A 25,991-nucleotide genomic window follows, 5' to 3' on the forward strand; every position below is an offset into this window, starting at 1 on the left:
ATTTTTATTTATATTTTTCTTCTTGGAAATAAATGCATTGAATTCAGGTTAATAACGAGGATACCTTTTTTTGATGCAAAGATTTGTACATTAGCAGTATTATTACATAGTTGATCACATGGATATGAAAGCTGTGTAATGTGTACGTGACAGTCCAATAAAAATATGTTTGTCACAAAAAATAAATCATGATCTCAATATTGATCAAAATAAACGTGCAGCCCTAGTTGCCCATCCCTTCCTCTGTTAGGGATCCATCACTCAAACTGGCAATGTATATGTCATAGTGTTAAAGCGCTCGATCTCAGCTGCTTGGCATACCCTAGTTACAACTAAGGCTATACTGTATGTAGGGTCTTCTTTGTGTGCAGCACACTGTAAGGGGTATTTTGGTGAATTCTAAATGCTCTTTTTCTAAATGCTTGTAGAATGTCTTGAGAGCAGCAGTATTTGAGTGTCGTAACCAGTGGAGTGTGTGTGCTTGTGTGCAGGTTTGACAGTGAGCTGAGTGGGGCCCAGGAGGAGGTTCAGAGGGAGAGGAGTCTGAGGGAGAAACTGGCCCGGGAGAAGGACATGTTGTGTGGAGACGCCTTCAGCCTCCGCCAGCAGCTGGAGGTGTGTGTCTGTCTGCTGCAACATGATGCTGGATGCTGGCTCTCTGTGCTCTATACATTGTCATGTTATGCTTTTATTTGCACATCTTAACCTTTTCTGGACCTTTTGTGTGTGTGTGTCGGCACTATCTACTGAGTAAATCATTTCAGCCTCCCCTCATCGTGTGTGTGTGTGTGTGTGTGTGTATTCTCTCTGTCTATGTCCTTCAGGACAAAGACCTGGAGGTGTGTGCAGCCAGCCTGAAGTTGGAGCAGCTGGAGGCTGAGCTGCAGGACCTCAACTCCCAGGAGTCCAAGGATGAGGCGTCACTGGCCAAGGTCTGCTGGCTTTCTCTGGCTTTGACTGTATAGTGTTGCTGCCTTATCCTACTTTGTAGAAATACTGCTCATCCTTTATATACTCTAGTACAGCTGCAAGCCTGGAAGCTAGCATTCTAGTTCTGACTGCCAGTCTGTTATATAAATACAGAGCCACAATGTAAAAGTGTCATTGTACTCTGCCTTTTTGGTTTGACACACACACACACACACACACACACACACACACACACACACACACACACACACACACACACACACACACACACACACACACACACACACACACACACACACACACACACACACACACACACACACTGCAAGTATATGTAACTCATGCAGTCCTTTTTAATGTGATTGTACAATGTGTCAATCTTCAGATCAGGAAGCAGCTTCGAGACATGGAGGCTAAGGTGAAGGACCAGGAGGAGGAGCTGGACGAGCAGGCCGGCTCCATCCAGATGTTGGAGCAGGTAGAGACAGAGTGCAGTGGCTCCATCAAAGAAAACTCCCCCATGACCACTGGGAGGCAGGCGGAATGATGCCCTGCCGTATTATCACCTAGCAAATAGTTTTTTAACAGCTCATTTTAAGTTGCGTTTGTGTCCGCCTGATTAATGTAAGTTTGATATTAAATCTCCTTCAGCTCTGTGTTTGGTCTCCACCAACCCCTGACAATGATCTCTGGCTCATTAGCTACTAAATGCTACTCTATGTTCACCAGCTTTTTTTTCTATGGCTCACCTCAAATTATGATTTACTGATGATTAACTGGCCACTGTGCCAGTTTGATGACCATCTCCATAACTCCCTGTTGCCCTTTTACTATTTATTATTATAACAAGCCAACTCGGTGTTATTAGTGGTTTGGTTGGAATAAGCAAACTGCCGTATACCTTTAATCAGTGAACAGTCTTGTGTTTAGAGGAAAATGTGTGCGCATGCAGCTCTTTCTTCTTCTCTTTCATAAGAAGCTATTCTACCATAGGCTTAGGCTGTTTTACAATAGAATACAGTGGGATACTACTAGCTAACATGTTATGCTGATGTTATTTATGATTTAAAAAACACAGGCATAGACCCATATTTAAAATGAGTTAGTCATGCTTTGTGCTCACCGTGAGTGTAAGATGAGAAGATCAATATGTTTCTTCAGAGACTTCAAGAAGGGGAACAGCAAGCCTGGCTCTGTCCAAAGATCAAATAGAGGTCGACAAATAATTCAAACACTCACTAAATGTAAACATAGTTAACTGATTTGATCTGTCCACAAACACAGAAATTTAGAATAGCATGTTTTCTGTTGACTTTCCTGTTAGTGTAGTTTACTTTGAGCAGTAGAGCAGATGCCATAATGTATAAGCAGATATAGAGAACAGCTTACAGCAAGTACTATGGACATACACACGGTTATGAATTATGTGGAAATAATGTTTAAAAAATCCCAAAGGACGGTGTTCCTGTAGGCCATAATGAAAGCAGAGTTTTTTTTTCCCATCAGGCCAAGCTGCGTCTGGAGATGGAGACGGAGCGCTTGCGTCAAAGCCATTCCAAAGAGATCGAGAGCAAAGATGATGAGGTGGAGGAGATCAGACAGTCCTGTAGTAAGAAGGTAAGGGGGCTCACTCACTACGCTAGTACTACCTTTACTCTCACACACTCATTTGCAGTGCCACCTTGCCATATTTTATACTCTTATTCTAAGCTACTGTCAAGAAAACCCAACTGCGATACCTACAGCCTTTACTTTAAAATCATTTTGGGATTTTTTTTTTGTTGATTTGTATTGGAAAGCTTTGGAGAGACAGAGATGTAATGGGGCGGAGAAAAAACACAAAGCCTTACTCATATGTATGACCAATGTTCCAAACTTCATCAAAATACAAGCTACTGTATTTGAAGGGATATGCATGGTGGAATGCCTTTGTTTGTACTGCCAATATAATAATACGATTTAATTTTTTATTTTCATTTATTTAACCAGGCATGTCATTAAAAACAAATTCTTATTAACAAAGACAGCCTGGCAAAAGCCAAAAGCCTTATTAGGGGAGGGGGTTGGGGGCTGAAAAGAAAGGTCAAATTAAATGTTAAACCTAAAGAAATTAATATCTGTTCACTTCATATCATCACTTTCATCTATAATGCATTTTGATTACTGCCACAGGACGAAAGCCATATCTCAAATTCTTTATGGGTACTCCTGTAAATTGTGGAGTGTGTGTGTGTGTGTGTGTGTGTGTGTGTGTGTGTGTGTGTGTGTGTGTGTGTGTGTGTGTGTGTGTGTGTGTGTGTGTGTGTGTGTGTGTGTAGCTGAAGCAAATGGAGGTCCAGCTTGAAGAGGAGTACGATGATAAGCAGAAGGTTCTGAAAGAGAAGAGAGAGCTGGAGTCAAAGCTGCTGTCAGCACAGGACCAGGTAACACTCTATGTGCACACACACACACACACACACACACACACACACACACACACACACACACAGGGATGGGTCCCAGGGTTACTACAGGAGCTAAGGTAGAACAGGTTAAACACAGCTTTCCTGCAGCATTTGTCCATGTGGTAAAGTCAGAGGTAGTCAGTCACTCCAGAGAAACAAATATGTTCTACTAAAACAAATGTATGTGAAACAGTGAATAAAGTTAACTTGATCTGTACATGTATAAATGTCTTCTGTGTATTAACAGCCCTTCAAAAGCATATTTGGTATTTGCAGGGTAGGAAAGTGTGTTTTGGTCTAAAGCCAAAGCACTACTGCTGTTGAGCTGTGTGATTGAATCCACTCAGTTATTTATGCGACTGAATGAAATATTTATCTGACTCTGCCGACTGCTACTGAGATACAAATAGAGCCACCAGCATTAGGAAAAGTTCAGGCTGATGTCCAAACTATATGGTAGTTTGACATCTCTGATATAATAGGGAGGGAGTAGAATAGAATAGAGAATGGAGCGTGGCCTGCTGCAACCAAAAGCAATGGAAATAGATGAATATGATATACAGTGTCCCATGTGACCACAGCTTATAGTACAATGACTTGATGATCATGTTAATGATAACCCTAACTAGGGTTGCAAAATTCCGGGAATTTTCAAAGTTGGAAACTTTCCATGGGAATTAACGGGAATTTTGGGAATTAACAGGAATTTGGGGAATTTTTCTCAATTTAAAGCAACCCAAATGAACAAAGTCATTCTAACTATGTTATTTCAGTCCTGGCAAATGTTCTAGACAGTAAAAAGCAGTTTTTTCAACTAAGTATTACAATATTTATGAACATTTAATTTCAAATCAGATTTTTTAAAAGCCTATTGAGAAACCCAACTTGATATAATTTATTGATTTCTACTAGACCAGGTTTACAGAGGCTTAAACAGTGATTTTAAATATAGTTTGGGAAAATATATTTTAGCATAATCTTGATTTAAAACAACCAGATTTCATGCAAGTAAGCTTGGCAGGTTGCACACACAGTTTACTGCAGGGGTACTGAGGCCACGCCCCCTACATGCACTGTGCATTCCTCCATTACATGGGGGGCAATTTACTTAATTTATTGAATGGATGGGGTGAGACAGATGAGTAAGATTTTACTCAACATTCATCTTTTTGTTTTCTGTGAAATTATTGATTGTTCAGAAAATAATCAAAACTTGATAAAGTTCTACTTACAAATAAATCTGTTCAAATGTAATGTTTTTTAATTGTATTATTTTGCATGGATGTATGTCTGTCTATGACCAAACATAATGTTTATATGTTTAGATTAATTTTTGGATAAGAAAAAAAAAATCATTTAAATGACCGCCATTTAGTTGATACCTATAATTCCCAATTTTGAATGTTCCCAAAATTCCCGAGCGAAAGTACCCATGGAAAGTTTCCGGAAAGTTTTTGGAAATGTACCAGAAACTTTCCACCCCTTTGCAACCCTAACCCTAACCCTAACTTCCGCAGCATAGTTTCTGTTATTGATACAACCCAGATTGTAAGCTTTCAAATTCCCTACCTCCCATTAACAAAATTCATTGGTTCTGTTTTCAGAATAGGTCCCCACACTCTTTAAGGATCTAAACATTTAGTCAGACTCTTCAATTATTAGTGTAAATTTAACTCAAATGTATATGGTATACAATGTAAGCATTGGAACCCTGATTGTTAAAATGGATTCCGTTAAAGGCAAACCAAGCGATTCTAATCTGGAACTCTTTGTCAAAAATTCAAATCTACTCTACTCACCATTTGTTCGCTGGAGATGGCTTAATATGCCTTTCAAAGCTTAATGAGTTGTATCAGAGGTGTGACCACAGCTCCCTGTGCCTCTGTCCCAGGTGAGAGGGGGGGACGTAGAGACTGAGAAACGTTTGAGGAAGGACCTGAAGAGAACCAAGGCTCTGCTGGCAGACGCACAGATCATGTTGGACCACATCAAGAACAACGCACCCAGCAAGAGGGAGATCGCCCAGCTCAAGAACCAGGTACTGACAGCTAACACATCACTGCAACACATGCACATAGAAGGAATCATTTACATTTATAGATGGTTTAAGAGTTGTAAAAGGCCAGGCTAGAGACATCCCAACCAGACAAGCCTCTTGATTGGAATCAGTTTGAATGGAAAGCCATTCAATATTTCAGTAGGTCAGGCAGCCAAGATGCCCAAGATATGTGCACACGGGCAACAGCTGATATGTATGCACGTATTATACAATAAAGAACTGACAGACTATTTCCCACCAAAAGAGAAAGACCCACTTCTGCATTCAATACCCTGCCTGGGGCCTGCATCAGTTGGTAGCAGGCTACAGTGGACTGTCCATAGTTTGGTGTTGACCATGTTTTCCCCTTCCAGCTGGAGGAGTCTGAGTTCACCTGTGCGGCTGCAGTCAAAGCTCGTAAGTCCATGGAGGTGGAGATAGAAGATCTGCATGTTCAGATGGAGGACATCTCCAAAACCAAGCAGGCGGTGAGTACTCTCCCCCTCATACATGACCTATTCTAACTAGACAATGGGCCGCTATGATATCCTGACACTATGAAAACCTTAAGCAAAAATACCACAGTATCACGGTGATACCTTCAAACGGCATGATTGATCATTATTTATTGAAACCGCCAGGATTCTTATTCTTTATTATAATTTTTAGTAATTTTTGGCACTTTTCACCCCCTTCCCGTCATGCATAACTTGAAAATGTTTTGCGTACCCATCAGACCAGTTTTTCGGGAGATGCATGCTCAAAAATTGGGCTAGAAGCCTGACATTTTAGGATAACATGTATTGGCCCGAGGCGCACCTGAATGCAATTTTATGTCCTGGGCCAAAATCAACAGGAAGTCGGCCATTTTGGATTTAGTGCCTAAAATCGCCATATTACAAAATGTTTACATATCGACGAACTCGTCCTAGAGTTTTTACGCCAGGGACGTCGAACCACTTCTCAAATACTGAAGACGCTTGCCCGATGTTAAATTGCGAAAAGATTTCAAAATTCTCATTGTACCAGGGAGCTATTAGGGGTCAGAGTTGACGTAAACATCATAAAAAACTTTAATTCATCATAACTCAGGCTGTGTTATACACTGCGTTCCAAATTATAATGCAAATGAGATTTTCCCAGATTTTCCGAAATAGTCGATGCAAATCACAGTCAATACATTTTCAAGTCATCAACCGTTAGAGTATATTTCAAATTTTATTGAACAAACCTCCCAATAATAAAAGTATTTTTTTCAAAAATAAAAAACTCAAAATGCACTGTTCCAAATTATTATGCACAAGAGAGTTTCAAAACATTTTATAGGTTGTAAACAACTAAAAACGGTCATTTGTTGAATTTGCAGAATGTGGAGGTCATATTTAGTAAAATAAAAGCTATTTCAATCAAAAACATATCAACAGGCCAAGGTACATGTTAACATAGGACCCCTTCTTTGATATCACCTTCACAATTCTTGCATCCAATGAATTTATGAGTTTTTGGAGAGTTTCTGCTTGAATATCTTTTCAGGATGCCAGAATAGCCTCCCATAACTGCTGTTTTGATGTGAACTGCCTCCAAACCTCATATATGTTTTGCCTGAGGATGCTCCAAAGGTTCTCAATAGGGTTGAGGTCAGGGGAAGATGGGGCCACACCATGAGTTTCTCTCCTTTTATGCCCATAGCCGCCACTGACACAGAGGTATTCTTTGCAGCATGAGATGGTGCATTGTCATGCATGAAGATGATTTTACTACGGAAGGCACTTTCCTTCTTTTTGTACCACGGAAGAAAGTGGTGAGTCACAAACTCAACATACTTTGCCGAGGTCATTTTCACACCGTCAGGGACCCTGAAGGGGCCTACCAGCTCTCTCCCCATGATTCCAGCCCAACACATTACTCCACCACCTCCTGTCTGCCGTCGCAGCCTTGTTGGGACATGGTGGCCATTCACCAACCATCCACTACTCCATCCATCTGGACCATTCAGGGTTGCACGGCACTCATCAGTAAACAAGACTGTTTGAAAATTAGTCTTCATGTATTTCTGAGCCCACTGCAACCGTTTCTGCTTGTGAGCATTGTTTAGGGGTGGCCGAATAATAGGTTTATGCACAACTGCAAACTTCTGGATCCTACACCTTGAGGTTCGCGGGACTCCAGAGGCCCCAGCGGCTTCAAATACCTGTCTGCTGCTTTGTGATTGCATTTTAGCAGCTGCTCTCCTATTCCGATGAATTTGTCTGGCAGAAACCTTCCTCATATTACCTTTATCCAAACAAACCCGTCTGTGCTCTGAATCAGCCACAAATCTCTTCACAGTACGATGATCACACTTAAGTTTTTGTGAAATATCTAATGTTTTCATACCTTGTCCAAGGTATTGCACTATTTGACGCTTTTCGGCAGCAGAGATCCTTTTTCTTTCCCATATTGCTTGAAACATGTGGCCTTCTTAATAATGTGAAACGTCCTTGTTAAGTAGATTTCCTTTGATTGGGCTTACTTAGCAAACTGATTATCACAGGTGTCTGAGATTGATTTCAATGATCCAAAGCGCCCTGAGACACAATACCATCCATGAGTTTAAATTAAATACAAAAAATTAAATGTTTATGACACTTAATTCCAATTTGCATAATAATTTGGAACACAGTGTACCTAGCTGCACCACATTTAAAACCCAAATGTATCTTTGCAGGCCCCACAAAAAAGCCTCTTGAAGCCCCACCCCAAAATCAACAGGAAGTCTTTTGTTTTGAAATATGTGAATTTCTGACTCTCAAATCATCACAATGGTCAAAAATTCAAAACTCCTAACAGGAACATATATAGCAAAACGTCATAACTCCACATTACTCTGCAAGATTGAAGAGTAAAATGGACTCATAACAACTTTTTGTGCAAAAAAAATATGATAGGGTATGTCCTCCGACATGGAAGATGATACACCCGAAAGCTAGTTTTAATCGGAACCACCGTCTTGCAGCACCGACGCGTCATTCGCCAAAAAACATCAAAAACGTGAACATGAACCCTTTAATTGATCATAACTCAGGCTGTGTTACACCTAGATGCACAATATTTGATATAGCAAGGTAAAATCCCAGGAAAAACAAAAAAGCCTCTTGAAGCCCCGCCCCAAAATCAACAGGAAGACTTTTAATTTGAAATATTTGCCAAAAAAAACAGGAAGTTGGCCTAACTCCACTATACTATGTCTCATCTTCTCCAAATGTGTTATGGTTGATGACACCCAAGGCCTTAGGAAACCCAAACTAATATTCATAGAAAGTGAGAGCGCCACCTGTCAAAACACCTTCGCTGTAGCTTGGCGTCTTCGCCAGTAAACAGAAAGTAGCTGTAACTCCACTATACTCAGTCTGATCTTCTCAACATTTGATATGCTTAATGAGACCCAAGGCCTGAGTAAGCCCACACAATAATATTAAGAAAAAGTGAGAGCGCCAACTGCTGGGTCAAGTAAATATTGCATGTTGGTTATTTACCTCCAAGTCCGACACACTTGATCAAATCAACCTCAAAGCTGCTCAGAGAGGTCTAGACAGCCACCATGATAACACGGGAAGCTGGTTCCATTGGCTGAAACGCCACTAAACAGGAAGCAGCTCTAACTTAATTATATTCAGTCGTCTGTAGCAACACTGTAGCTTAAACTAAACCTTTTCAATAATGAAGCATTGCAGTAAGTTAAAATACTATAACACAAAATATTCTCAAATAGATTCTGTACAATTACAAAGAAAATCATCTTCATGTTCTGACCTCTACCCACAGAAAGTCAGCTATTTTTGTGTTCTTTTTTCTACTTTGTTCTCCCTTATTTACAGGGCTGCCCACTAGATGGCAGTATTGCATTACAAATAGAGGGACTGAAGACTTCTCTTAGCCTTACATGCTATGTAGGGTAATGGTTAATGCAATGGGACTTTATTTCTCCAACAGTGGAGATAAGCCACACATCTTCTAATATATTATTTAATTGTTTTATTAAATAAAAGTCTTTAGCTACATGTCGGACAAACTTTGATCAAAACAACCTCAAAGCAGCTCAGGGAGGTCTAGAGACAATGATAACACGGGAAGCCGGTTCTATCGGCTCCATGGCCTTCGTAGTTTCTCGGCGTCATCGCCACGAAACAGGAAGTCGCTGTAATTTCGCTCTGCACTGTCCCATGTGCTCCAAACTTCACCTGCCTGGTAAGAGCCCAGGCCTGAGGACGTCCTACCATCCGTATTAAGCGCGTCGCGGCAACTTCCACACTTCCGGTGACAGGTATTTCTATGCCGCGCGCTCCGAAGAGGAGGAGACCGCGGCGCGTTCTCTCACGCGGTCGCCCGGAGCGCCGAGGCCAGGACGGCGTCCAGCACGAAAGTGCGAGGGCCCGGTCATCACTGCTCGCAGTTTTAATGTGGTTTTGAAACCTTGACTTTTTCAAAGCGGTTATCGGCCCATGCTTAATTCTTCTTTTTTTAAGGTTATTTTTTGGCATGTTCAAGCTTTATTAGATAGTACAGAGTTGAAGTGTGGGGAGACAGAGAGAGGGGGGATGACCTGCAGTAAAGGTCCACGTGTCGGATTTGAACCCGCGACCACTGCAACGAAGGCCGGAGCCAATATGGTACGCGCTCTATCTACTACACCACCAGAGCGCCCACCATGCTTAATTCTAACAGCACACCTGCACTGACACATGTACAGGTGACAGTTGGCAAGATAACGAATGAGTTAAACTACATATCATCTTTGAATAGGACAAAAATAGCTAAGGCTGTCAAAACATTGGACATGTTTGTCAGTGGTGTTAGTGTACATTGTGTTTAAAGTCTTTTTAAGGCTGCACCATCTGTGCTGATAGCAGAGCAGCAGTAGATGTGTCAAATCATTGCCTTCAGCCAGAGATAAAGGGTCAGAGGACACATCTGTTCCCACGGAGCTGCCCCCCTTATTACATCCTCTCTCCTTCATTTTCTGCTTCTTTTACCACATTTTAAATTTCTTTAAAACACACACACTTATCCCGACTCATTATTTTTTTTAAATTCTCTGCTCCATCCTTTTTTTTATACAGAGACAATAAAAAGAACAAAAAGAACAGGGGGTGGTTTCAGTTTAAAAAATGTGGAATAAAATAAGAAGTACAGCAGGGGTTGTATTTAAAACAAGACACATAACAATAAATAAAAAATAAAAAACCCAAAGACAACAGATCAGATCAATCAGACAAAAGAAGGTCGTTTCTGGGAGATATATCTCTTCCACTTTTACCATATTTTTTCGAATTTGCTCTGCTGGAGCCTCACGGAGAACGTTATTCTTTCCATTACAAATATATCGTGGATGATATCATACCAGTTTTCTAAAGATGGGATGTCTGGTTTTAGCCATTTCCTTATGACTGCTTTCCTGGCAGCTATACTAAGAATTCCAAAGAGGTATTTTGTTTGATAATTTGTAAAGATTGAGTGAAGTAAACCAAAAAGTAGTTCGTCCCAATTAAAATTAATTTTAGTCTCAAATACAGATTCTAGCTCTGTATGGATCTTCTGCCAGAAAGTGAAGATTTTAGGACATTCCCAAAACAAGTGGTAGTGATTGCCTTCCACAGAGCCACATTGCCTCCAGCAGCTGGAAGAGCCTGAGTGATGAGATGACTGGACAGGAGTAATGAAGAATCTACTTAGACTCTTCCAGCCAAACATTCTCCATGAGACTGATATTTTCCATTGAAATTCACAATATTGTAGCCAAACTTCCTCTGGGATACCTCTCTTAGTTTCCCATTTCTGTTTTATATAGGTGGTACTTGTCTGTTTGATATCCTGAAGGCCCTTATATAATCTTGAGATTACTTTAAACCCAGAGTCTGACCTGTACGCACTGATAAAAACTTTCATTAAAGAGTTTTCAAAGGCATTTTGACTAACTAACAGGGAACTATTGATGTGATGACGTACTTGTAGAAATCTAAAAAAATCACAATTGTTCAACCCATGTAGTCTTTTTAACGTTTGAAAGTCGCTCAGTGTTCCCTTATTAAAGAAGGTGCAGTATGAGGAGAGACCCTGTTTAGCCCAGCCCTTATAATTTGCGTCCAATTTGCCTGGTAAAAAGTCGAGGTCATGAGTGCACCATTTCAGGATTTTCATTTCTTCTTGCAAGTCACACCTAGTGATAGTGTTTAACCATGTTTTCAATGAGAGATTGATGCACTTATTATCTGTTTCCATTAAGTTTCTAATTAATCTTTTATCCCCTAGCCTTGCTTGGATTGGAACCTCTCCGGATATGTTCTCCTCAATTTCTTTCCATTTTGCCCAGTAATCTGAGTTGCACCAACAATACACGCTTCTCAGCTGGGCCGATGTGTAATAGTCCTTCAGACAAGGGAGTGCAAGTCCTCCCTTATTTTTGGCTAGTTGGATAGTACGAAATTTTATTCTTGGTTTTCTCCCATGCCAAATATACCGTGAAATTAATTTATCCCATTCATTAAATTGTTTGTCTGTTATTTCAATTGGGAGAGTCTGGAATAAATACAACATCCTAGGTAATACATTAATTTTTACTGATTCAATTCGTGATTCAAAGCTCAATATAGGTAATAAATTCCATCTTTTTATATCCTCTTTTATTTTCTGATTCAAGGGGTTGAAATTTAAATTATACAATGTTGTTAGTTCTTTTGGAATGACTACTCCTAAATATTTGATGTGATTTAGATCCCATTTGAGTTGAATATTAGAGTTTACAATTTGGCTAGGCTTGTAATTAAAACTCAGTATCTGGGTTTTGGCAATATTCAATTTGTAACCTGACACAGCACTGAAAATATCTAAGAATGATAGGAGTTTCAAAAATGATTTCTCTGGGTGGGACAAATATATTAAAATATCATCCGCGAAAAGCGAGAGTTTATGTTCCAGTCCTAGCATATTGATGCCGGTAATATTTTCATCGGTAACACTTTATAATAACTATCCGTTGTAACTCGTTAATAGATCATTAGTAAACTCTTAATTAATGATTATTAATGATTTGTTAAGTGTTTGTTAGCAGTTTGTTAAGGATTTATAACAATGGTAGATAGTTAATAGCTTAATAATTGAATCAGTTCATCTGGGACGAGGCTGAAATAGGCTATAGACTATACACAGTGCATGGGCAACTGAGGGCAGCCCCATTTTCAAATATTTTTAAATAAACTCAATACACACTGTGCATGCCATGGACTTGAACGTGACGTGATCAGTTAATCTCGGATTACCTCCCAGATGAACTGATTCAATTATTAAGATATTAACTATCTACCATTGTTATAAATCCTTAACAAACTGCTAACAAACACGTAACAAATCATTAATAATCATTAATTAAGAGTTTACTAATGATCTATTAACGAGTTATTATAAAGTGTTACCTTTTCATCTTGGATGACCCCCAAACTCAAAGCTTCAATGTAAATTGCAAATAGTAATGGGCTATTCGGACAACCCTGTCTAGTCCCTCTCTTAAGGTTGAAACATTTTTATAAGGCTCAATTTATTTTATTTTTTGCTATTGGGCTGTTATATAAGGCTTGAATAGTTTTAATAAATGTTGATGAAAACCAAATTTCTCTAGTGTTTTATATAAAAAAATTCCAATTGACTCTATCGAAAGCTTTTTCCGCATCAAGGCTCATTAGTACTGCAGGGATTTTATTTTCTGATATATAATCGACTACGTGTAGCGTTCTACGTATATTATCTTGTGTCTGTCTTTGCTGAATAAAACCTGTCTGGTCTAGACTTATAATTTGGGGGAGAATTTGTTCAAGTCTTTTTGCCAAGATGTGGGTAAAAATCTTGTAATCTTGGTTAAGTACACTTATTGGCCTATAGCTTCCACAATCAAGTTTATCTTTCCCCTCCTTTGGTATCAAGGAGATCACTGCTTCACTCCATGACGGGGGGGTCGCACCTGTCTGGAGAACACAGTTTAACGTATTCTTCAAAATTGGAGTCATCAGGTCCCTCATTTCCTTATACCACTCGGAGGGGAAGCCGTCTGGGCCTGCCGCCTTATTAGGTTTTAAATGTGAAATTGCCTTTTCTATTTCCTTATCTGTGATTAAGCTTATTAATTGGTCATTTTGTTCATCTCTTACTTTAGGTAGTTTTATCAAATCAAAACATTTCTCAATCTCTAATTCTTCTACTAAAGGCTGTGCATATAGGTTCTTATAAAAAGCTTCAAATGATTGTTGCATATCTTTTATGGATACATAAAAAAATCATATGGATGTATGGAATTTGTTGTAGGGTCCCTAATTTTATGGATTGTGTTCCCTGCCTGTTGTTTTTTTAGTTTGTAGGCCAGTAGTCTAGCAGACTTTCCTCCTGCTTCGTAGTATCTTTGTCTTAAAAAGATCAAATTTTTCTTAATGTCGTTTGAGAGGATTTCATTCAATTCGTTCTTTTTCTTGTTTATTTCCATTTTCATTCTTTAAGTGTTTTCTTATGTGTATCTTCTAACTTTTTAAGTTCCATTTCTAACTTCTCCAAATTTTCTTTTCTTTTCTTTTTTAGATTTGAGCTGTAGCCAATTATCTTCCCTCTGAGGACAGCCTTACAAGCATCCCAAAGGATCAAGGGAGACACTTCTCCGTTGTCATTATCATTAAGATAATCTTTTATATCTTTCCTAATTTGTGGCCTCATTTGGTTCAACACTCCTGTGTTTAGTCTGCAGATTGTGTTTTTCTTCTCAAGATCTAATATTAAGTCCATGGAGACCGGAGCGTGATCTGATAAATCCATAGTCTCAATATTACAGTTTTGAACCTTACAAAAATCTCTTTGAAACATGAAAAAGTAATCTACCCTTGAGTAAACTGAATGTGAGAAAAAGGTGTAGTCCCTTTTAGTTGGGTTTAAGTCTCTCCATACATCTGAAAGTCCCAGCTCCCCCATCATTACTCTAATATTTTTGGGTATTTTCCCCCACCTTGGTGAAGAGGTTTTGATGTATCCATTGTTGAGTTTAGTCTGATATTATAATCTCCCCCACAAATTAGGGTTCCCTGAGCCTCCAAAGTAATCAATTCAAAGATTTGTTTATAAAATGTCCATTCAGATCCCGGAGGAGCATATACATTCAGAAAAGTGACCAAAACACCCTGCAAGTTACCCCGAATAAATACAAATCTCCCTTCTCTGTCTTTTTTTTCATAAATGCATTCGAAATCTAAATTATTTGAGATTAGTATTGATACTCCTCTCCTTGAGCCCTTGCTATACGAGGATGAGTACTGATTGAACTTCCACCTCTGGAGTTTTTGGTACTCCTGTTCAGTTAAGTGGGTCTCCTGCAGGAGAGCAACTTCTACTCCCTCTCTTTTTAGTTTTGCCATGACCTTACTTCTCTTGATTGGATTTCCCAGACCATTTACATTGTATGCAAGTACTTTAATTGACCTTGTCATTAAACGTTTTTTTCAAATATTTTAGGTCCCTGCAGTCCTATCTTTAAAAGAAAACTTACATCCCTGGTGCTATACCAAACAGTAGCACGAACTATAACATTAACCAGTAACAGGAAAATAAAAAAGACATATAAGAAAAACAAAGTTGACTTCCAATTTTGAGGCTACATTTTTGGCCTGTGTCTGTTGGAGTGAGAATATAGAGGGAAAATCTCTTCCTCCTGACGAGAGAGGGCCCTCTTCAGCTCTAAAGCTGGTGCTTAGGTCCATGTCGAACACAAGGTAGCGCCCCGACCTCATATATCACCCATATGCCCTATGCATTAATCAAATGTTAACGTAGAAGTCACGGTAATGAGGGGGAGGAAAAAAAAGTTGAAAAGTAGTTATCAATACACTCTATTTTACCGGTTAAATTACCAAGTTCTTTTAGCATGGCCAGACATAATTCAGGCTAATACTTATCAAGTGTCCCGGTGTCGGAAAGCATGGAGCCGCTCCTTGAAGTTTGGCTTGAGACGTTAAGACTCTGTTGTCCTGCTTTCTGCTGGGTCTCCAAGTCAGCCGGTTAATCTGGTCCAGAAGGGAGGTTGGGTTTTTCAGAACTGTCACTGGTATCCCTCTCTCAACCATGTCCGCGGTTGCCTCCTCAGCTGAGTTGTAGATCACTGTGCCGTCTTCGAAAAATACTCTCAATCGGGCCGGGAAAGGACTCTGAAATCTTATGTTTCTTTCCTTAAGTGCCACTTTCGTTTCCGCATATTGCCGCCGTCTCCGCTGCAGCTCCGGCGCGTAGTCGTTGTCCAAGTGTATCTTCTTTTCTTTGAAATCAAAACCTCTTTTCTGCCAGGCTCTTTTGAGTACGTCTTCTTTCACTCTGTAGCTGGAGAACTTCACCACTAGCGATCTTGGCGCAGCCTCCGGTGGGGGTTTGTGACCGAGCGCCCGGTGCGTTCTTTCGATGTTTAAAGCTGTGGAGGGGGGAGCTCCAGACCTCTCATCAGCATCTCTTCCACAAAGGCAATCACCGATGTAGTTCCGTCTTCAGCTCCCTCTTTTACTCCGTATATTCTGACATTATCCCGACGCGAACGCCCCTCCAAATCAGTCAGTTTAGCCTCCGTTTGCTCCTGTAGTTTCACCAACCCAGATACCACCTCTTCCCAAGACTGAATCCGAGTCTCTGCCGCATTGATCCGCTCTTCTGCTTCTTCCATTCTTTGGTGTATTTTATTTATGTCCTCCTTTATACCAATGAGTTGCTGGTTAGAGTCTTTCCTGAAGTCTCGTAGTTCTTTCAGAATTAAGCCCAAGTTAGCGTCGCCGCTCAGTGCTAATTCTTCCTGCGTCATATTGTCCTCCATGTTGCTGCTAGCTAGCGACAGTTGGTCGACCTCTTCGTCAATTTTTGCACTACTTTTGTGACTTTTTTTTCTTCTGGGCATTTTCGTCCGTCCGTTAATTCTTCTACAGCTTTAACGCTTTGCAAAAGAAATAAATTCGAGGAGTTTGTCAGACACTTTTTGTTAAATTGGTCGGGGGCCTGCTGCCATCACGTAACACGCCAGACCGGAAGTCTATCCCAACTCATTATATGGCTCTTTCTTCACATCTTTGCCTTACCTTGTTCTTTACTAATCTTTTTTGACCTTTCTATTTCCCTGTCCTTTTTAGCATGACTTTTCTTTCTTTATGCCTGGTTCAACATGCCGCTCAACCTGCATTTTTTTTCTCTCTGCTTCCACATTTCTCCTGCCGTACATGGACCCTACTGTTTCAGTGAGGTTTCATTCTCTCCTGCATAGTGTTGTGTTAAAAAGTCAGTACTGAGTGTTTTTACATATTGCTGAACCTAATTGAAATCAGACTTGACACCTTAATAAGTTTGTGTGAAGAGTACAGATAAATGGGTTGACACAGCTGCAGGTCTGGAGCTGACGAGAAGAGAGGGATGGATGTGTGGATGGATAGGGGAAGGAGTCTAGGGGAATTGAATTACTATTTTTCTGACAACCTTTAAACAGAGAATGGCAGCAAATAACGAATCATATGCAAACTTACTGAAAATGTAACCTCAACTTTTCAAAAATGTTCCTGTTTCCTGTAACTGGAGAATATTTGTTAGTAACAGAATTTATGAGCAGCATATAAACCTGCAGTAGCGCCGAGATCGTTTATCGGCCTGTGGCATGTGCCACAGAGACCACTGACATACCATGGCATGTGCCGCTCAGTAACGGTAGATGCCGCTCCCAACAATGGTATAATGTAAAATGGTATGTGCCATTTAGCTCTAAATCTCTGTTATCTATTAGTCAGACCTGCTCAGGTGGCTAAGCTTACTACACTCACCACAGCAAGTCCGGCTGTTTTCAAAAGCATCTGTCAAGGCTTCCAGTTTTAGAGTTAGATGGAGTGGACGCACTAAGCGTGAGCTCCGGTAAACTACCTTTTTATAACATTCCGCACTCATACTATCACACCAAAACGGCTTCAGTTTTTTCTTCGTTTCTGTCAAACACTCCTTTAGGGAAGTACAGCCGTCTCTCTAAATGGCTTCTAAGGGTAAAAAGCCGACTCCGAGGATGCTAATGCTAACGTTAGCTTGGGGGCTATAAAGACCATGATAAACACGCTACTTGAGGAGCACCGTAAGGCACTGACTGCCGAGTTTAAAAAATCATTCGCTCAGCTCGACACAAAGTTAGACCAGATTACACTGACAGTGGAGGACCATGGTCAACGCGTCTCGTCCCTGGAGCTTTCTGCTGAGGACCTGAGTCAGCGTGTCAGCGACCTCGAGACCATTTGTTCCACTCTGCGTGGTGACAACACAAAGCTAACAGCTAAAGTAGCCGACTTGGAAGGCCGAAGCCGGCGACAAAACATTCGCATTCTCGGTCTGCCTGAATCCACTGAAACCGGCCGCCCAACTGAGTTATTTTTCCGGATTTGCTGCGGGAGGTTTTCGGGAGCGAGATGATGCCAGATCCCCCAGAAGTCGACAGAGCCCACCGCTCCCTTAACGCTAGACCGGCACCCGGCCAGAGACCGCGACCAGTCATCCTACGCCTGCATCGATACCAGACCAAAGATCTACTCATCAGAGAGTCACGACGGAGAGGCCAGCTCGAGTTTTGTGGCAAGCCTATTCGGATCGTGGAGGATTACAGCCCTGAGGTGCAGAGCCAGCGCGCAGAGTACCGGGACGTCATGGCAGAGCTTTACAGATCGGGACCGAGACCTGCGCTTCTATACCCAGCGCGACTCCGTGTCACGATGTCCGACTCACCCTAGGAGACACAGAAATACATCGACAAGTCCCCCAAACCCTCATAAAGACACTGTTTAACCCTTCCAACCAGGAGCCCGCAGTACTGCGTTCTGGTCACGCAGCATTGCGTTACTTGACGCAGCATAGAAACTAGAGCGGGGCCAACTTTGCGGTGTGTGTCGAAAGTACTGGCTTAAAGCTATATGCCAGTCTTTGTTTCATTTAAATTGACCCAGTATAACCAGAGATATAATGGTTTGAAGTTGATACATATCTATTTTATTTCCGCGGGCTCAAAAGTATGAGAATTCGATGGTCGCGGCCATTATTTAGTCATTTTACGATCAGAAAATGATGCCGGAAACTAGTTCCTACTCAACAGGCTGCATTTACCAGGGAGGGGAGGAGGAGGGGCAGGGGTTGGCGGAGTGATACGAAGCTACACCAAAAGAGACGAAGAAGAAGAGTGACAGGGGGCGGGAGCTGTGGGAGAGTCTCTCTATGCGAGAGAGAGACAAGGCTGCTAGCTAACAAAATTGACAGACGCGGAGGAAGATTGAGAGGTACTGAGGGGTTTGAAGATAGACTACTGAGAATGTTTTAGTCATATTGAAGAAAACTTTGAACGTGAGTCAAGCTATCAGCTTGTTCTTTGACATGAAGGAGGAGGACAGTTCATCCTCAGAGTCAAAGTATGACTAAATGTAGGCTACATAAAGCCATTGTTGTCTGACTGAAGCACTGAGTACACACACAGCAGCCAGCCTTCATAACGTGTAGCCTACAGACACAGTAGCCTAATAATCTGTTCTTTACATATACATGTCATATATGTATCCATATACTGTATGTGTTATTATATAGGTCTACCTAGGCCTAGCTTTTTTTAATAAAAAGGCATATATGAAAAAAATATGTTTTTTTTTCCTTTTTTTTGTGGTTTGGGTCCATAATGGTCAAATATTATGTCAAATTGAAAAAAAAACTGGCAGGTAATGTAGGTGAAGTTTTACTGAAACAAAATATACCAAACACAGCAAGCTTAACATTTTTGTATGTGCCCTCTGTGTTATGATTGACAGAACTTTGAGGAATTTGGGGAAAACGCCTATGTATTCACCTGCTATTTGTTCATAAAATTTGTATGAAGGTTGATGCCACCTCAATCAAACTTTTAAATTACCATAAAAACATTCCATGTATTTATTTTCAGCTTTCAAAAAAATTCAATATGAATGATTGAGTTACCCATGGTAGCAATAATATATTTTTTAATCCGTTTTTACATTTATCATGTGGTTTTTGGTCCAATATGATCATTTATCAAAATGAAATAAATAACTATCAGGTCATATAGGTTAGGGTGTTCAGAACAAAAAGATACCAAACTTTGGCATGATAAACATTTCTTACTGTAGTTTAGTAAGGATTGATCAAAAGTATGCAAAACGGCCAAAATAGCCCTAGGGTTCAGAGGGTTAAGGACGCTTAATCCACTGGATGAGAGGTAACATTGTAGCCATAGAAGACAGACGTGCAGCTTTCAGTTAGCTCTGTGTTTTGCTACACAGCTGATTGTGCGCCCTTATCCGGGTGTTTTGTCTACTTACTAAAAAGGTACAGGATGTATACAAAAGGCCACACTCAAATATACGTGTATTTTAAATTAGAAACTATGTCCAGGTGGTGTTCATTTTGTTTTGTGGGGGGTGTGCTGTTGCCGCATGTTGTCTGCCCCTTTATGCACGCTGTGGTGTTCTAGCTTCGGCTCTTCTATAATGTTTACAACCGTACATTTAAAGCTGCAGTCATATTTTCATGTGTCACTGCCAGTAACGCTTTAGCAATGTATTTAAGCCCATCGTTGTACACTAGTCACTTTCAACCTGCACTGACCCGTTGCTTTGCATTCAGACTTCCATTGGGTTCACTGTATCTACATAACAACTTAACATTTCTATTTATGATTCATGGATAGACACCTCACTATAGTAAGCTGGAATGTCAAAGGTTTAAACCACCCTGTTAAAAGAAGAAAAGTGTTTTCACATCTCAAACAACTCAAAACAGAAATAGCCTTCTTGCAAGAAACTCATATCCGTAGCTCAGACAATGACCGTCTCTTGTTGGGTTGGGCGGGGCAGAGGTTCCACTCTTCCTTTCAGGCTAAAGCTAGAGGAGTTTCAATTCTGATCAGCAAGAATATTTCCTTTGAGCCACATAATGTGACCTCGGACAAGTTTGGCCGGTATGTAATCGTGACTGGAAAATTATACAACTCCCTTGTAGTATTTGTCAATGTATACGCCCCCAATGTAGATGATGTAGGTTTTTTTGAGCGGTTGTTTTCATTACTTCCAGACCCGAACACATACTCTATTATACTTGGCGGTGACTTCAACTGTTGGTTAGACCGATCCTCTACTAACCCCAGTGTAGTGAGTAAATCAGCTTGTTTTATTCAAGCCTTTCTCTCCGATTATGGTGTAGGTGATGTGTGGTGCTCTTTACACCCACAGGATAAGGAATTCTCTTTTTTTTCCACATGTCCACCATACGTATACTAGAATTGACTATTTCTTTCTTGATAACCATATTTTACCCCTGGTTCATTCCTGTGACTATCAGAGTATTGTCATTTCTGACCATGCCCCTATTTCTCTGGCCTTGTCCCTTCCAGATCTCCCTCAAAAGAGAAGGCAGTGGCGATTCAATTCAACTTTGCTCTCGGATGATAAGTTTGTGGAGTTTATCAAGGGAGAGATAACATTTTTTCTTTCTACTAATATATCCACTGAAACATCTAGCTTGATTGTATGGGACGCCCTTAAGGCTTACCTTAGGGGGCAGATCATATCTTACACTGCCAAGATGAAGTGGCAATCCACTAAAGAGCGTTTGGAGTTGGCTCATCAAATTGGAGAGATTGACAAGCAATATGCGCAAACTCAAAACCCAACTCTTTATAAAAAACGAGTGGAACTCAAAACCAAATTCGACTTACTCACTACTCACTCAATTGAACACATAATTTTAAAAAATAAAGCCACATTTTACACATATGGTGATAAAACTGACAAATTGCTCGCAAATCAACTTAAAGGTGCCAAAGCGAGACAGAATATTTCAAAAATTTGCATGCTTGATGGCCAGATAACTTCAGACCACTTGCAAATTAATGTCGCTTTCAGAGATTTTTATTCTAAGCTTTACACTTCCGAATCTCAACCAGATCAGAAGGTATTGCTTGACTTTTTCAGCAGTCTTAACATTCCCAAACTCTCATTGGATTTTAAGGAAAGACTGGAAGAACCTATATCACAGGTAGAAATAGCTGCAGCCATCTCTTCGATGCAATCAGGCAAATGTCCAGGCCATGACGGCTTCCCTGCAGAGTTTTTTAAAACGTTTTCTGTACTTCTTTCCCCACAGTTGTCTTCCGTTCTATTTGAATCCTACAGACAAGGCTCTCTCCCTCCATCCTTTGCCGAAGCCTGTATCACTCTTATTGCCAAAAAAGATAAAGATCCAACCAATTGCGCTTCATACAGACCAGTTTTCCTCCTTAACACAGATGCTAAAATTTTAGCTAAGGTTCTAGCTCGGAGACTAGAGACTGTCCTCCCTACGGTTATATCTGAGGACCAGACTGGTTTTGTGAAGAGCAGACATTCTTTCTTTAACGTACGTCGATTATTAGATATAATTTACTCTGCTTCCGAGGACATCCCTGAGTGTGTCGTGTCAATTGATGCAGAAAAAGCATTTGACCATGTCGAGTGGGGTTATCTATGGGCGGCTCTTGACAAATTTGGTTTCGGGTCAAACTTTATATCGTGGATCAGGTTACTATACTCTCACCCTTTAGCCTCAGTTCGGACAAATTCTCAGATTTCCAAGCCGTTCGACTTACATCGTGGAACCCGCCAGGGGTGTCCTCTGAGCCCCATGTTTTTGACTTAGCCATTGAACCCCTTGCCATAGCCTTTCGTAGCTGTGAGGACATAGCCGGTATTTGGAGGGGCGGCACACAGCATAAGGTCTCCCTATATGCTGATGACCTTCTGCCTTTTGTTTCTAGCCCAGACACATCTATGCAGTCTGCTTTGTCACTGCTCAATCATTTCAGTCAATTTTCAGACTATAAGATAAATCTTGGAAAAAGCAAACTGTTTCCCATTAACTATGAAGTACAAGCACCGGTCATACTGCTCGTACTTAGGCATTTCAGTTACAAAGAGGCACAAGGAACTTTTCAAAGACAACTTTATCAATCTGTTTAATCAGACCAAACAAACGATTACGCAATGGTGTAAATCAATTAAAATGACCATTCTACCAAAGTTGTTGTACCTCTTTCAGGCCTTACCAGTTTTTATCCCCATGTCATTTTTTGACCAACTCGACTCAACTCTTTCCTCATATATATGGAGAGGTAAGCGGCCTCGTCTCAATAAGACCCTCCTCCAAAAAACCAAAGCTGCTGGCGGCCTGGCTCTACCAAACTTTCAGTTTTACTATTGGGCTGCCAACCTGCGCTGCCTTTAATTTTGGTCTTTCTTTCACAATCAGCCCACTTGCCCTGACTGGGTAGCCATGGAATTACATACATTACATACCTCGATTAAATCTTTAAAAAATCCAGTGGTTAAACACTCTCTAAGGATATGGGTTCAATTGAGGAAACATTTTGGGTTGCATAACTTCTCCCTGCTGCTATTGCATCAAACCACCTTTTCAGCCCAAGATCCTGTCTTTAAAGAATGGCATAAGAAGGGTATTGTGCGCTTCAAAAACCTGTATATGGGTAACACTTTAGCATCATTTGCACAACTAAGCAACAATTTCGGTCTTCCAAGGTCAGATTTTTTTCAGATATCTGCAAACAAGACATTTTGTGCTATCCAAATTGACCAGCTCTTCTATACCAGCAGACACAACCCTTGTTGATTTTGTTCTTTCTATCAACCCATCTCAAAAGAGATCTGCGTTCTATGGCAGGATGTTGGATCTAAGACATGCCTCTATGGACAAGATCAAAGCAGCATGGGAAGGGGACCTGGGCTTCTCTTTAGCGGAAGATACATGGAGCTCCATTCTTAAACATGTTAATTCCACCTCTATATGCGCTCGACATTGCCTGATCCAATTCAAAGTGGTTCATAGGGCTCATATCTCAAAAGCCAAATTATCCACAATTTACCCTGATGTTAGTCCACTGTGCGTAAGATGTAACATCTATGAAGCCTCTCTACTTCATATGTATTGGTTGTGCCCCAGCCTTAACAAATTCTGGGTAGAGGTCTTCCAAACATTATCTCAGGTGTTAAACATAAAGTTGGAACCAACACCTCTAATTGCACTTTTTGGGGTCACTGACGAGGTGGTTGGATTAACTGCAGTTAAGCGACACACTATACCTTTTGCCTCTCTTCTGGCCCGGCGAACCATTTTGTTGAGGTGGAGGGAACCTGTCCCGCCCACTCATACACAATGGCTAAAAGATGTCATATCCTGCCTTAAGCTAGAGAAAATTAGGTACTCACTTCGGCCTTCCAGTGCAGGGTTTCAGAGAGCATAGGGACCTTTTTTTGTGCTCATTTCAGGCTCTGTGAACTGGCAGTGACTTGGGAGGGATTATTTCTGGTATTTTTTTTATGTTTCTTTTGTTTGTTTTGAAGTGCCATAAGTTGTTTTTTATCTGTTCTTTTCATTTCAACCTGTGTATAAAAATTAACAACCTGGCACCTATCATACAAAACAAATATGTCATTTCAAAAGCAACAACAAACAGATTGCACATATCCTAACAACAGAACGGACCAGAGAAACGTATAGGGTAGAACGGGGTAATTTGTCACACGGGATGGTTGTCACAATCGTTATATCTCGGAACCAGAAGGCGCTGCCTGTAAAATTTTGGTATGTAAATATCCAGAATTGGGCTCAGAGGTCACCTACATAGTCTTCCTTGGTGTTAGACTGCTGTGTTTTTCATGTCAAATTGAAAATATTTAGCTTCTCAGTATTTTTCGTCTAGGCTTTTACACAATGGGTTTATAACAAAACACTTGTTACCCATACAAAGTGTGAAGGGTAAACACACAAGGGTAGTTTAGATTGTGGTTAGCAAGCTAATTAGTTGTCAGATGGTTGTTGGCCTTGATGCTAGCAAGAAATTCAAGTTGGGGTTGGTCGTCACATTTTTTGGGGGGTTGGTTGTCACATGTTATCTCAAGGCTGCAGCCAGAAAAGGAACCCAATAACGAAAGAAATTGTCAAGCTGTATCCTCACTGACACCCCAGAGAAGGAAAGAATAGAGCAGGAAAAGGCAGCTAGCATGCAAAAGAAAAAAGGGCAACAAAATCAAAACAACCCAGTGCATCCCAAACTAGACCAGCTGCCAAGGCTACAGTAAGTTATATAGGCCTATTTGTCAACTTGACAATGCAATTAAACTTTCAAATTTAGTTCTACTTTCTTGCCTTCTTTTTAAGAGTATTCCCATTAAAGCTACTACGAGTAAGTCGGCACGTTGGCGACACCTTTGAACAAAAGCGGTAGTATTATTACGACGCCAGCTGTCGTGAAGCTGTTTTGTAGCTCGTGCAGGCGTGCAAGATTCAAATAATCAGGAAGCAATATGGTGCGTGTCCGTGTGTTGAAAGTGTGAGGGCACCGGACTCTTTTCGGCTCCGTGAGTCTATGGGTGACACAGCATCAACTAATGCCAGTAAGTGCTAAACACACCTGATTGCAATGAGTTGATGCATTGTCACCTCTCACGGAGCTGAACGAGTCCCCGTGTCCTCACACAAAGCGAATGAACGAGAGATGGCAGTTAGTTAGTATGGATCACGATGAGGTAATGTGTTTATGTTGTAAATAATGACTATTTCCGATGAATAATGGTCATCTGATGATGCTGGTGAGGCAAAGTAAACTTTGTTTTAGTAGGCTACCGCTCATTCATTTAGGAGTAAACACTGCAGTCTAGTTTCGCTGCGTGAAATTGTGTATACGTTGCTTGGCAACGCCCTCCCGCCCGACTATCACTCTCCCTTTTAGCTTTTCTTCATTGCATTTTCTTTTTTTTTCTTTTATGGTTCAGCCCCGTTATCGGTCATTATGACGACAAACAACTGTCTCAAACAAGGCTCCCGCTCCCCTTCCCTCACCTGGAGGGATAGGCTTCTCAAATCGCGTTCCTGCGCCTCACTGAAATCTGTGACCAATACGGATATGTGACCATAGAGCATGCACGCGTGAATCGAAAATCGGACTGGGTGTACGACCAGATCAAATGCAGTAATAAAAACTATATAAAAACGTATTTCTTTGCACTGATGGTCTCGTTTGCTGTTAAAGGTAATTTATGATTATGAGAGGAAACATGAAGCTGTTTAAAAGATATTTAAAAGTTACTCGTTGCCGCTTTAAGATAACATTGTGACAAACAACCCCATAGTGTTTGACAACCGACCCCTTGATGGGGTTGGTTGTCACAATGTGTAAGGGTGTCTTTGATGATTAATTTCTTCTTTATTACAATAAGATAGAAAAAGTGAGGGGTACACATTTCAAGCCAACACCTTAAGCTTCAATTTAATGTAGGAATGACTATTGAAAGATGTTTAGGTGATAAGCAATTCTCACTAGAGTAAAAAAGTGTGCCTACTTACCCCGTTCTCACCTACATCCCTTTATTTAAGGCGTTATGTTGTGATATAGTGTCAGTAAAGACCAAATATATATAGCTTTACATTTACGGCAATATTTATAGTGAAATTATAGGGGGAGACGGGGCGTG

General features: G+C 40.7%; 1 protein-coding gene across 1 annotated transcript in view; it reads left to right on the top strand.

The window, feature by feature from the left end:
* The window catches only part of LOC307271431 (unconventional myosin-XVIIIa-like), a gene marked incomplete at its 3' end in the record, with an annotated part of 206,986 nt that overhangs the window by 147,052 nt on the left and 33,943 nt on the right, over positions 1-25,991 (top strand). Inside the window, exons 28-34 of the mRNA XM_080053890.1 lie at positions 492-615; positions 825-932; positions 1,316-1,408; positions 2,437-2,547; positions 3,249-3,353; positions 5,266-5,412; positions 5,787-5,900. Of these exons, the coding sequence (XP_079910016.1) occupies positions 492-615; positions 825-932; positions 1,316-1,408; positions 2,437-2,547; positions 3,249-3,353; positions 5,266-5,412; positions 5,787-5,900 (802 nt within the window). The remainder of the gene's footprint in view (positions 1-491; positions 616-824; positions 933-1,315; positions 1,409-2,436; positions 2,548-3,248; positions 3,354-5,265; positions 5,413-5,786; positions 5,901-25,991) is intronic.

This window comes from Ammodytes marinus (assembly GCF_949987685.1).
Source record: "Ammodytes marinus genome assembly, chromosome: 3".
In the NCBI taxonomy this organism is placed as follows: domain Eukaryota; kingdom Metazoa; phylum Chordata; class Actinopteri; order Uranoscopiformes; family Ammodytidae; genus Ammodytes; species Ammodytes marinus.